This window comes from Oncorhynchus keta, chromosome 35, assembly GCF_023373465.1.
Source record: "Oncorhynchus keta strain PuntledgeMale-10-30-2019 chromosome 35, Oket_V2, whole genome shotgun sequence".
NCBI lineage: Eukaryota > Metazoa > Chordata > Actinopteri > Salmoniformes > Salmonidae > Oncorhynchus > Oncorhynchus keta.
Genome location: NC_068455.1, coordinates 39,789,660 through 39,802,761, shown reverse-complemented (window position 1 = coordinate 39,802,761; position 13,102 = coordinate 39,789,660). Strand labels below are relative to the sequence as shown.

Below are 13,102 nucleotides of genomic sequence, written 5' to 3'. Positions count from 1 at the left end.
AGGGACCCGTGCCAGCATGGAATTACTCACTCTGCCCAGGAGTAGTCCACTGGCACAGTGTTGAAGGGGACACCTCCTTACAACATAGATATACACACACAGCAATGCTTACATTATCAATGGTGGTTAGGTGAATTCCAGGACAGATCGTGTTTTGACCATTGACCAAATCAAATGTGACCAACCTGATTCAAGTGTCCTCCATTACTCTGAAGTGGGACTGGTATTTAACAGCTCCTGATATGGTAGGAGGGTTCCTAGATGCTGCTGAACAACAAATCCACCAGGTTTTGTATGTAGGCTGTGAATGAAATAAAATATAACTCAAACATAGCGAGAAAAATAACTCTAGTTTGGAAATAATTGATATGCCAATAGAGGGACTAACTACAGAATAGATTCAGCCCGGTGACGCTGAACGCCGTTACTATGCAACCAGCTGTGTACGTTGCCGAATGCTTCCTGATAACGTTTTGCTATTCACTGCCAGAGCCATAGTTATATTTGTAGTAGATTAGTACCATCATTTGTTTTTGCCTTAGAAAATAAACGACAAACTTATTATCACAGTCATGTTTTGGGTTAGCAGACGAAGCCCCCAAATGCTAGCTAGCTACCTCATTTGCAAATCCGGGTAAGTTATATCTTTGTCCGAGTTTAAATGAGTTGGCTAGTGTTGAAACATTATTGACAGTAAGCTGGCTACATGTTATTATTAGCTAGAAAGCTAGTATCCAAGTGCCTGCCCTGTATCGACTTAAATTTGAGCAAATAATAAAATGTCAATGGGCTACAATTAGCTGTTGTTAGCTAGCTAAGGTCAGCTATGCACATCGTCCTCTGAGATGCTACATCACATTACACGTTAGCTTGATGTATTTAGCTAGCTACCGTATCATTCTCCTTTCATCTGTGGCATCATAGATAGCCTGGCACGCTAACATTATCAAATAATGTTGTATAACCAAAAATAACTGCTAGCTAGTACCAGCTATATACTTAGCTAAAGTACTCACCGACACCAGTGGTTTGACGGTTGACAGGCAGCGGAAGATACACTGTCTCAAGTAATCCATTCCTGGCCATATTGTTGAAATGCATTGGAAGTTTGCAACAACTTTATGGAAGCCCATTCTTACTCCTATTTGCGAGAAGAAAAAAAATGTGCTTACGTTGCACCCATATGCAGACTTGACAACGAATGTCCACATGGCATCTGGGAACATAGCACAAGGTGTTGTCTCTGGGCAATTGGCAGTTAAGTAAAACTACTTAAGTAGTTTGTTTGGGGTATCTGTACTTTACTATTTATATGTTGACAACTTTTACCACCCAACATTCCTAAAGAAAATTATGTACTTTTTACTCCATACATTTTCCCTGGCACCCAAGAGTACTCGTTACATTTGCAATGCATAGCAGGACAGAAAAATGGTCCAATTCACACACTTATCAAGAGAACATTCCTGGTCCCTCCATATTGTGTCTGATCTGGCGGACTCACTAAACACATGCTTCGTTTGTAAATGATGTCTGAGTGTTGGTGTGCCCCTGGCTATCTGGGAAAAAAAGAAAATGGTACCTCCTGGTTTGCTTAATATAAGGAATTTGAAATTATTTATACTTTAACTTTTGATACTTAAGTATACCCAACACTCCAGTAAGTTGTAAAGAACTCACAAAACTAAATTTCGGACGATACTGACCAAAATTATCCCATTTACACTTTGTAGTCAATTTTGGCACCAGAATGAATGATTGACTCATATTGATGCCACATAGGGCATTTAAAACCAGACATATTGCTTCTAAGAGACCGTTTAAATGTTGAATCAATTAATGTGTAAATGTTTCATAATCTAGATGTTCTCCATACGTTAGAAGACACTAAGTATAATGACACCAAGATGTTGTCCAACCATGATTGTGTTCTGACCCCAGTGTAGCTCAATGTAAACAAGGGTAACGTTTAGGCTTACGCTGACATTTTGATAACCATGTAAATCTCTCTTGGACAAGATGAATTATCAATATAGTCGGCTCTACTTACGTTCAGATTTTAAAATGCTAATAAGCATCAAAGTAGACATGCAAAACTACAAATCCCTGCAAGCTCCAGCACATCACTCTAGCTGACACCTTTGCGTACAGGTATTGTGTCAATTTAAAACTTTCACAGGACAGATCACAGAATTGGGAATTTAAAGAAGTGTAGCCAATTTATTTCTTACTACATTTAGCTAACATTAGATAGCTAATTCAGAGATTCTTACCTTTGCCTCGATTCAGCAGTCTTGTCCAGGTCATCATGGAATTTGTAGTCCTTTATGATAGCGATATTAGCAGCTAATTTGCAATGCATTATTGGGGGTAAATACAGGCAAATATATTTATAAAGTCACTTTGTCCTAGAGAGCTTTACACAGTTATCAAAACATCACGCCAGGGTAAGCCACGAAACACAGCTCTTATTTTAAATGTTTCTAAAATCCCCTATGAGGAAAAATGAATGGCGGGAAAACAATTGGAACCATTTCCATGTTTGACCGCTAAGTTTATGGGTATTATGACCCATACTGTGGTACTCTATAGCCGCATTCAAAACAACTGGAAACTCAGACAAATGCGAGGTCAAATCAGTGATCTTCAGGTCCTAGCTCTAGAAAGAGGCCCGAGTTCCCGAGTTGGAATTCCAAGTTGGATGACTTAATATACATTTTTCCCAGTCGGAGCTTTAAAAATATATATATATATATAAAGTGTTCCCAGATGTTTTAAAACCAATCGGAAGTGTGAGATTTCCAAATTGTTTTGAATGCGGCATATTTCGGAGTTGTTTTGAACCCGGCATAATTTTGTGACGTTGTGACTCAAATTACGTCACCCGCGTAACATTCACATTGGAATCAAAACAATGCAACGCCAATGCATCATACGGCGCCGCGGGTGTACCATTTAAAATAAAATAATCTAATAATCCAAACCCAGTCCAGACAACTATGCAAAAACTATCCGCCTGTGTGTATAACCTGTAGCTAACTGCAAGCAAACGCCTCAGGGTTCCGACTGTTGCAAAGTGTGTGGTGACAGGAGAGGTGGTGTTCAATCACGGTCCAGCTCTAGATTTTAGGCGAACGTTACTTAGCTCATCCTTTGCAATCGTTTGCAAGTAACTCTCTAATAATTTGAGTATGGCATTGGCTGCGTTGTTACTTTATGATAATGATCTAGTTACAGTATAGGCAGGAAATAGATACATGGCAGGGTAAATGCACCCACAAACGTAGTGTTGCTATCTAGTGATCTAAACAGTTGAGTGTGGTAGCAATGGTTGTTCAATGACAATAGCTACAGTACTGGGTATCTAGCTAGCTAGTTAGCGTGACAAATATTTAAGCTATTGTTATAGTTATGACATGACATCTGGCTTGTTATCTACCAATCTTTACAACCTGTATAGACCAAGCAGACTTTTCCAACGACTTCATAAAACACTGATCTGGCATTAGCTATAAATCCTTTAAGTGACCAGCTATAGCTCAGCTAGCTAATAAAGTTAGCTTGCTGACTAGCATTGGGACCAGTGCCAAGGAGTGCGGGCGAGTCTGCAGAAATGCAAGCTATGCTAACTACTTAGCATTACAAGTCTTACCTTGATCTTTGTATCTAGGTCCCCCGTCCTCCACAGCATTTAATAAACCGGTGTTTAGTTGGTCCTCGTGACAAGTCCTCTTCTATATCCCCGACACGGAACATGCACCAGCCGGTTTTCACAATGCCATCCGTTCTCCTCTAGCCTGCTAATTTGATTTCATTTCGTGGCGAGACTGATTCGCCTTTGTCTGACTGACAGTGGCCATATTGACATTAATAGCGAGCGCACTGAGGTTCTCTGGGATTCGTAGTTTTGGAAATTCCTATGGCAGGAACGTCTCAGAAACATACGATCTTGAATGCACCCTTGATCAACTCTTTCTTTGGATTTGACCGCCGCCTGGCGGAATTGTTGTCTAATAATCCAATCACATGTTTTTCAGTAATAGAGATGTTGTTTTCCACAAAGTTCTAAAAGTTATCCACTTCAGTTTTTTTCACAGACCCAAATTAGACCACAATCACCTGCTTTTGGACATGAATAATGTTTTCTCATCTAAGGTGTGTGGATGTGTTTAGCTATACTTGTGGGGTCCAGAAGTCCCCACAAGGTTAAATGCTATTTCTAGGGGGTTTAGGGTTACGGTTAGAATTAGTGTTCGGGTTAGGAGCTAGGGTTAGTTTTAGGGTTAACGTTAGGTTTTTGGGTTAAGGTTAGGGAGAATGGGATTTTGAATGTGACTGAATTGTGTGCTCCCACTTGGTTAGTTATACAAGACTGTGTGTGTGTGGTTCTGGTCCTGGTCTGAAAGAGAGAGACCCCATGGTAGCAGCCACGGTAGCTGAGTGGCGCCTGTTTAATGTATGGTTTGGCCGTGGTTATGTCAAACTGGGTAAAGGAGAGTGCAGGCAAATGCACAATAGGGGGTAAGCCAGCACTCATCTTTTCAACCCTGACAGTGAACAGTAAGCTCTATTTTAGGGCAATTCCACCACTTTTAAAACTCATTTTCATTATCTCCAGCACAATACCAGGGCCTACATATGTGGAAAAGGCACATTTCTGTATTTTGTAGAAAAATATTAAAGGTTATTGTTTATTTTATTTATTTATATATATATATATATATACACACACACTAACATTCAAAAGTTTGGGGTCACTTTGAAATGTCCTTGTTAACTATAAAAACATGCCAAAATTAGTTGCAAAATTAATAGGAAGTATAGTGAAGACATTGAAAAAGTTATAATGATTTTTAAGTGAAATAATAATTGTCTTTCAAACTTTGCTTTCATCAAAGAATCCTCCATTTGCAGCTATTACAGCCATGCAGACCTTTGGCATTCTAGTTGTCAATTTGTTGAGGTAATCTGAATAGATTTCATGCTTCCTGAAGCACCTCCCACAAGTTGGATTGGCTTGATGGGCACTTCTTACGTACCATACGGTCAAGCTACTCCCACAACAGCTCAAAAGTGTTGAGCTCCGGTGACTGTGCTGGCCACTCCATTATAGACAGAATACCAGCTAATTGCTTCTTCCCTAATTAGTTCTTGCATTTTTTATTACATTTTTTATTTTCAATCTTTATTTAACCAGGTAGGCCAGTTGAGAACAAGTTCTCATTTACAACTGTGACCTGGCCAAGATAAAGCAAAGCAGTGCGACACAAACAACAGCACAGAGTTACACATGGAATAAACAAACATACAGTCAATAACACACACAATAGAAAAAGTCTATATACAGTGTGTGCAAATGGTGTGAGGTGGTAAGGCAATAAATAGGTCATAGTAGCGAAGTAATTACAATTTAGCAAATTAACACTGGATTGATAGATGTGCAGATGATGATGTACAAGTAGAAATACTGGTGTGCAAAAGAGCAAAAAAAGTAAATAAAAACAATATGGGGATGAGGTAGGTAGATTGGATGGGCTATTTACAGATGTGCTGTGTACAGCTGCAGCGATCGGTAAGCTGCTCTGATAGCTGATGCTTAAAGTTTGTGAGGGAGATATAAGTCTCCAACTTCAGCGATTTTTGCAATTCTTTCCAGTCATTGGCAGCAGAGAACTGGAAGGAAAGGCGGCAAAAATAGGTGTTTGCTTTGGGGATGACCAGTGAGATATGCTAAAAAGCCAGCAGGTATATGACCAATGAGCTGAGATAAGGTGGAGCTTTACCTAGCAAAGACTTATAGATGACCTGGAGCCAGTGGGTCTGGCAACGAATATGTAGCAAGGGCCAGCTGACGAGAGCATACAGGTCACAGTGGTGGGTAGTATATGGGGCTTTGGTGACAAAACGGATGGCACTGTGATGGACTGCATCCAGTTTGCTGAGTAGAGTGTTGGAGGCTATTTTGTAAATGACATCGCCGAAGTCAAGGATCGGAAGGATAGTCAGTTTTACGAGGGTATGTTTGGCAGCGTGAGTGAAGGAGGCTTTGTTGCGAAATAGGAAGCCAATTCTAGATTTAATTTTGGATTGGAGATGTTTAATATGAGTCTGGAAGGAGAGGTTACAGTCTAGCCAGACACCTAGGTATTTGTAGTTGTCCACATATTCTAAATCAGAACCGTCCAGAGTAGTGATGCTAGTCGGACAGGCGGGTGCTGTTGAAAAGCATGCATTTAGTTTTACTAGTGTTTAAGAGCAGTTGGAGGCCATGGAAGGAGTGTTGTGTGGCATTGAAGCTCGTTGGGAGTTTTGTTAACACAGTGTCCAAAGAAGGGCCAGATGTATATATAGAATGGTGTCATCTGCGTAGAGGTGGATCAGGGAATCATCAGCAGCAAGAGCGACAATGTTGATATATACAGAGAAAAGAGTTGGCCCAAGAATTGAACCCTGTGGTAACCCCATAGAGACTGCCAGAGGTCTGGACAATAGGCCCCCCGATTTGACACACTGAACTCTGTCTGAGATGTAGTTGGTGAACCAGGCGAGGCAGTCATTTGAGAAACCAAGGCTGGTGAGTCTGCCAATAATACGGTGATTGACAGAGTCGAAAGCCTTGGCCAGACAGTACTGTCTTTTATCGATGGCGGTTATGATATCGTTTAGTGCCTTGAGTGTGGCTGCGGTGCACCCGTTGGAGGCCATGGAAGGAGTGTTGTGTGGCATTGAAGCTCGTTGGGAGTTTTGTTAACACAGTGTCCAAAGAAGGGCCAGATGTATATATAGAATGGTGTCATCTGCGTAGAGGTGGATCAGGGAATCATCAGCAGCAAGAGCGACAATGTTGATATATACAGAGAAAAGAGTTGGCCCAAGAATTGAACCCTGTGGTACCCCCATAGAGACTGCCAGAGGTCTGGACAATAGGCCCCCCGATTTGACACACTGAACTCTGTCTGAGATGTAGTTGGTGAACCAGGCGAGGCAGTCATTTGAGAAACCAAGGCTGGTGAGTCTGCCAATAATACGGTGATTGACAGAGTCGAAAGCCTTGGCCAGACAGTACTGTCTTTTATCGATGACGGTTATGATATCGTTTAGTGCCTTGAGTGTGGCTGCTGTGCACCCGTGACCAGCTCGGAAACCGGATTGCACAGCAGAGAAGGTACGGTGGGATTCGAAATGGTCAGTTATCTGTTTGGCTTTCGAAGACTTTAGAAAGGCAAGGCAGGATGGATATAGGTCTGTAACAGTTTGCATCTAGAGTGTCACCCCCTTTGAAGAGGGGGATGACTGCGGCAGCTTTCCAATCTTTAGGGATCTCGGACGATATGAAAGGGAGGTTGAGCAGACTGGTAATACAGGTTGCATCAATGGCGGCGGATAATTTTAGAAAGAGAAGGTCCAGATTGTCTAGCCCAGCTGATTTGTACAGGTCCAGGTTTTGCAACTCTTTCAGAACACCTGCTATCTGGATTTGGGTGAAGGAGAAGCTGGGGAGGCTTGGGCAAGTAGCTGCGGGGGGTGCAGACCTGTTGGCCAGGGTTGGGGTAGCAAGGATGAAAGCTTGGCCAGCCGTAGAGAAATGCTTATTGAAATTCTCGATTATCATGGATTTATCGGTGGTGACAGTTTCCTGTCCTCAGTGCAGTGGGCAGCTGGGAGGAGGTGCTCATATTCTCCATGGATTTTACAGTGTCCCAAAACCTTTTGGAGCAAATTTCTGTTAGAAAAAGATAGCCTTTGCTTTCCTAACTGACTGCGTGTATTGGTTCCTGAATTCCTGAAAAGTTCCATTTCACTGGGACTATTCGATGCTAGTGCAGTCTGCCACAGGATGTTTTTGTGCTGGTCGAGGGCAGTCAGGTCTGGCGTGAACCAAAGGCTATATCTGTTCTTAGTTCTGCATTTCTTAAAAGGGGCATGCTTATTTAAGATGGTGAGGAAATTACTTTTAAAGAATGACCAGGCATCCTCTACTGATGGGATGAGGTCAATATCCTTCCAGGATACCCGGGCCAGGTCGATTAGAAAGGCCTGCTCGCAGAAGTGTTTTAGGGAGCGTTTGACAGTGATGAGGGGTGGTCGTTTGACCACGGACCCATAGCGGATGCAGGCAATGAGGCAGTGATCGCTAAGATCCTGAAAACAGCAGAGGCGTATTTGGAGGGCAAGTTTGTCAGGATAATATCTATGAGGGTGCCCGGGTTTACGGATTTGGGGTTGTACCTGGTGGGTTCCTTGATAATTTGTGTGAGATTGAGGGCATCTAGCTTAGATTTTAGGACTGCCGCAATGAGTATATCCCAGTTTAGCTCACCTAACAGAACAAACTCTGAAAATAGCTAAGGGGCAATCAATTCACATATGGTGTCCAGGGCTCCGCTGGGAGCTGAGGGGGGTCTAGAAGAGGCGGCAACAGTCAGAGACTTATTTCTGGAGAGGTACATTTTTAAAATTAGAAGCTCGAACTGTTTGGGCATAGACCTGGAAAGTATGACAGAACTTTGCAGGCTATCTCTGCAGTAGATTGCAACTCCTCCCGCATTGGCAGTTATATCTTGATGGAAAATCTTGTAGTAGGGGATGGAAATCTCGGAATTTTTGGTGGCCTTCCTAAACTAGGATTCAGACATGGCATCGATGATCAGGAGAAATGGTCCAGGGCTTACGGCAGGATTCCGGTGTTGTAGTGGAGAAAAACAGTCCGATATGCTCAGGTTTTTAAACGCCCTGTGCAGACTGGCAAGTATTATCCAGGCTAAAAGCGGCTGGTGTCTGTGCTAAAGGTAAAGGCAGCTAGCAGTGGCTAACTTTGACTAAATAGATAGTAGCTAATTAGCAGGTTAGCTTCTGAAGGCTAGCTTCTGATGAAGGTTCTGGCTATAGCAGATCCGTATCACATTGGGTAAGGCGGGTTGCCGGAAGGTATATTTAATTTAAAAATGAAAAAATAGATTGAAATATATACAAAAAAGACTAAAAATACTACATGTACACGGGAGAACGACAAAGAACATCTGCACTGCTACGCCATCTTAGAACATTCTTAGTTTGGAGCTGTGCTTTGGGTCATTGTCCTGTTGTAGGAGAAATGGGCTCCAATTAAACGCCGTATGGCATGGTGTTGCAAAATGGAGTGATAGCCTTCCTTCTTCAAAATTCCTTTTACCCTGTACAAATCTCCCACTTTACCAGCACCAAAGCACCTCCAGACCATCACATTGTTTCCACCATGCTTGACAGATGGTGTCAAAGAACTCCTCCGGCATCTTTTCATTTTGTCTCACGATTGTTCTCCTTTGTGATCCGAACTCCTCAAACTTAGATTAGTCTGTCCATAACACTTTTTTCCAATCTTCCTCGTCCAGTGTCTGTTCTTTTTCCCATCTTAGTCTTTTCTTTTTATTGGCTAGTCTGAGATATGGCTTTTTCTTTGGAACTCTGCCTAGAAGGCCAGCATCCCGGAGTCGCCTCTTCACTGTTGACATTTAGACTGGTGTTTTGCGGATTGAGGACTTGTGAGGCATCTGTTTCTCAGACTAGACACTCTAATGTACTTGTCCTCTTGCTCAGTTGTGCACAGGGTCCTCCCACTCCTCTTCCTATTCTGGTTAGAGCCAGTTTGCCCAGTTCTGTGAAGGGAGTAGTACACAGCGTTATACGAGATCTTCAGTTTCTTGGCATTTTCTTGCATGGAATAGCCTTCATTTCTCAGAACAAGAATAGACTGACGAGTTTCAGAAGAAAGTGCTTTGTTTCTGGTCATATTGAGCCTGTATCGAACCCACAAATGCTGATGCTCCAGATACTCAACTAGTCGAAAGAAGGACAGTTTTATTGCTTCTTTAATCAGAACACCAGTTTTCAGCTGTTCTAACATAATTGCAAAAGGGTTTTCAAATTATCAATTAGCCTTTTAAAATGCTAAACTTGGATTAGCTAACACAACATGCCATTAGAACACAGGAGTGATGGTTGCTGATAATGGGCCTCTGTGTGCCTATGTAGATATTCCATAAAAAATCTGCCATTTCCAGCAACAATAGTCATTTACAACATTAACAATGTCCAACACTGTATTTCTGATCAATATGATATTACTTTAATGGACAAAAACTGTTGCTGTTCTTTCAAAAACAATCACATTTTTAGTCACCCCAAACTTTTGAACGATAGTTTTTATATATATATATATAGTTTATATATATATATATATATATATATAAACTATATATATATATATAAAAACTATATATATATATATATATATATATATATATATACGTATATACACTGCCCCAAAAATAAAGGGAACACTTTATTCCCTTTATTTCCTACTTTCAAACTGTCATGCAATGAAATGCTAATTCATTACTTAAAAATCATACAATGTGATTTTCTGGATTTTTGTTTTAGATTCCGTCTCTCACAGTTGAAGTGTACCTATGATAAAAAATTACAGACCTCTACATGCTTTCTAAGTAGGAAAACATGCAAAATTGGCAGTGTATCAAATACTTGTTCTCCCCACTGTATATACATACATACATACATACATACATACATACATACATACATACATACATACATACATACATACATACATACATACATACATACATACATATACACACCTTGTAAGCATTTGTATCTGTCATGTGTGAATGTTGCTGTTTTTATGTTTAATATACACAGTATATCAGAAATTGTGTAATAGAATTATTGTTAACATAAAATTATAAATATAGTTTATACAGGTTTATACACATTTTCTGTATATTGTAAATAGCCTCTAAAATATACGTAAACAGACCATAAATGTCAAAAAATGTGTTTTCTTGGAAAGCAGTAAGTGCTATGATCCTGTCTCAGCCTCCAGTAATTATGCTGCAATAGTGTCGGGCGGCTAGGGTCAGTCTGTTATATCTGGAGTATTTCTCCTGTCTTATCCAGTGTCCTGGGTGAATTTAAGTATTCTCCTTCTAATTCTCTCTTGCTTTCTCTTTCTTTCTATTTCTCTCCTCTCTCTTCTCTCAGAGGACCTGAGCCCTAGGACCATGCTTCAGGACTACCTGGCATGATGACTCCTTGCTGTCTCCAGTCCACCTGGTTGTGCTGCAGTTTCAACCTTTCTGCCTGTGGCTATGGAACCCTGACCTGTTCACCGGATAAGCTACCTTGTCCCAGACCTACTGTTATTCTCTCTCTCTCTCTCTACCACACCTGCTGTCTCTAACTCTGAATGATCCGCTATGAAAAGCCAACAGACATTTTCTCCTGAGGTGCTGACCTGTTGCACCTTCTACAACCACTGTGATTATTATTATCTAACCCTGCTGGTCATCTATGAACTTTTGAACATCTTGGTCATGTTCTGTTATAATCTCCACCCGGCACAGCCAGAAGAGGAATGGCCACCCCTCAGAGCCTGATTCCTGTCTAGGTTTCGGCCTTTCTAGGGAGTTTTTCCTAGACACCATGCTTCTACATCTGTATTGCTTGCTGTTTGGGGTTCTAGGCTGAGTTTCTGTATAGCACTTTATGACATCAGCTGATGTAAAAAGGGCTTTATAAATAAATCGGATTGATTGATACAATATCAGTACTTTTTACATTTACAACTTTTCTAAGTCAATATCATCAACTGATTTCAGCCAGTGTATGGACGTGGATTGACTGCATTGTTTCAATGGAAGGTTGGCGTATTGTCAGTTAATTTGAACAATTTATGGAATTTGTCCTCAAACTGTCTGGCTAGCATACAGTGGAGATACATTCTTGAAATGCATTATTTTATTTATATCTTATCACAGCTTTGGCAAACCATGGTTTAGCAACTCCCTGACCAAAATGGCTGACCTTTATTCCATCATAAGGGTCCCATCATAAGAATGTTAATGACCATTCTAGTAATTCTAGTTCCTAATTAAATCAGAATAAAATCAAATTTTATTGGTCATATACACATTGTTAGCAAATGTTATTGCGAGTGTAGTGAAATGCTTGTGCTTTTAGTTCCGACAGTGCAGCAATATCTAACAAGTAATCTAACAATTCCACAACAACTACCTAATACACACAAATCTAAGCAAAGGGATGGAATAAGAATATGTTCATATAAATATATGGATGAGCAATGACCGAGCAGCATAGGCAAGATGCAATAGATTATATAAAATACAGTATATAAATATGGGATGAGTAATGCAAGATATGTAAACATCATTATTAAAGTGGCATTGCTAAAGTGACTAGTGATCCATTTGTTAGAGTGGCCAATGATTTCAAGTCTGTATGTAGGCAGCAAACTCTCTGTGTTAGTGATGTCTGTTTAACAGTCTGATGGCCTTAAGATAGAAGCTATTTTTCACTCTCTCGGTCCCAGCTTTGATGCACCTGTACTGACCTCACCTTCTGGATGGTAGCGGGATAAACGACAGTTGCTCGGGTGGTTGTCCTTCCTGTGACATCAGGTGCTGTAGGTGAACTGGAGGGCAGGTAGTTAGCCTCCCGGTGATGGGTTGTGCAGACCGTACCACTCTCTGGAGAGCCCTGCAGTTGTGGGCAGTGCAGTTGCCATACCAGGCGGTGATACAGCCCAACAGGATGCTCTCAATTGTGCATCTGTAAAAGTTTGTGAGGGTTTTAGTTGACAAGCTAAATTTCTTCAGACTCCTGAGGTTGAAGAGGCGCTGCTGCGCCTTCTTCACCACACTGTCTATGTGGGTGGACCATTTCAGTTTGTCAGTGATGTGTACGCCGAGGAACTTAAAACTTTCCACCTTCTCCACTGCTGTCCCGTCGATGTGGATAGGGGGGTGCTCCCTCTGCTGTTTCCTGAATTTCACGACCATCTCCTTTGTTTTGTTGACGTTGAGTGAGAGGCTGTTTTCCTGGCTTTACCAAGGCAACTATTGTCTATCTAGTAAATGTGCTAGCTATTTCAGTGGATATTGAACACATTTCTACCTGCAAATGAATAATGTTTTTATTAGATCTAAGGAATTGTAATAAATTCACACAAGGTTTTTCGTGGAAATCAAAGGAAGTCGAAGGATGTCAAAGTAGGCCATAAATGTTTGAGTAATTTACATTTGGT

The 13,102-nt window shown here is 41.1% G+C and overlaps 1 protein-coding gene and 1 long non-coding RNA gene across 13 annotated transcripts in view; one reads left to right on the top strand and one right to left on the bottom strand.

Moving 5' to 3' along the window:
- The window catches only part of LOC118369120 (homeobox-containing protein 1-like), a 30,877-nt gene extending 26,944 nt beyond the window's left edge, over positions 1-3,933 (bottom strand). For 2 of the 12 annotated variants that reach the window (XM_052497026.1, XM_052497025.1), the window contains exons 1-3: positions 3,653-3,933; positions 1,017-1,141; positions 186-301 (exon numbers count right to left, since the gene is read on the bottom strand). Coding sequence is in view for 3 of the 12 variants with exons in the window: in XM_052497018.1 (XP_052352978.1) it covers positions 2,274-2,362 (89 nt within the window). In the remaining 9 variants the exon portion in view is untranslated. Of the gene's footprint in view, positions 1-30; positions 302-1,016; positions 1,142-1,449; positions 1,569-2,273; positions 2,674-3,652 lie in introns of those variants that run through there. The other 10 variants (XM_052497024.1, XM_052497021.1, XM_052497020.1 and 7 more) reach the window with 10 other exon arrangements.
- On the top strand, positions 308-12,254 carry LOC127915967 (uncharacterized). Its single transcript, XR_008093162.1, has 2 exons — positions 308-634; positions 11,041-12,254. It is a non-coding gene; the product is annotated as an uncharacterized LOC127915967 (long non-coding RNA).
- The last annotated feature ends 848 nt before the right edge of the window (positions 12,255-13,102 follow it).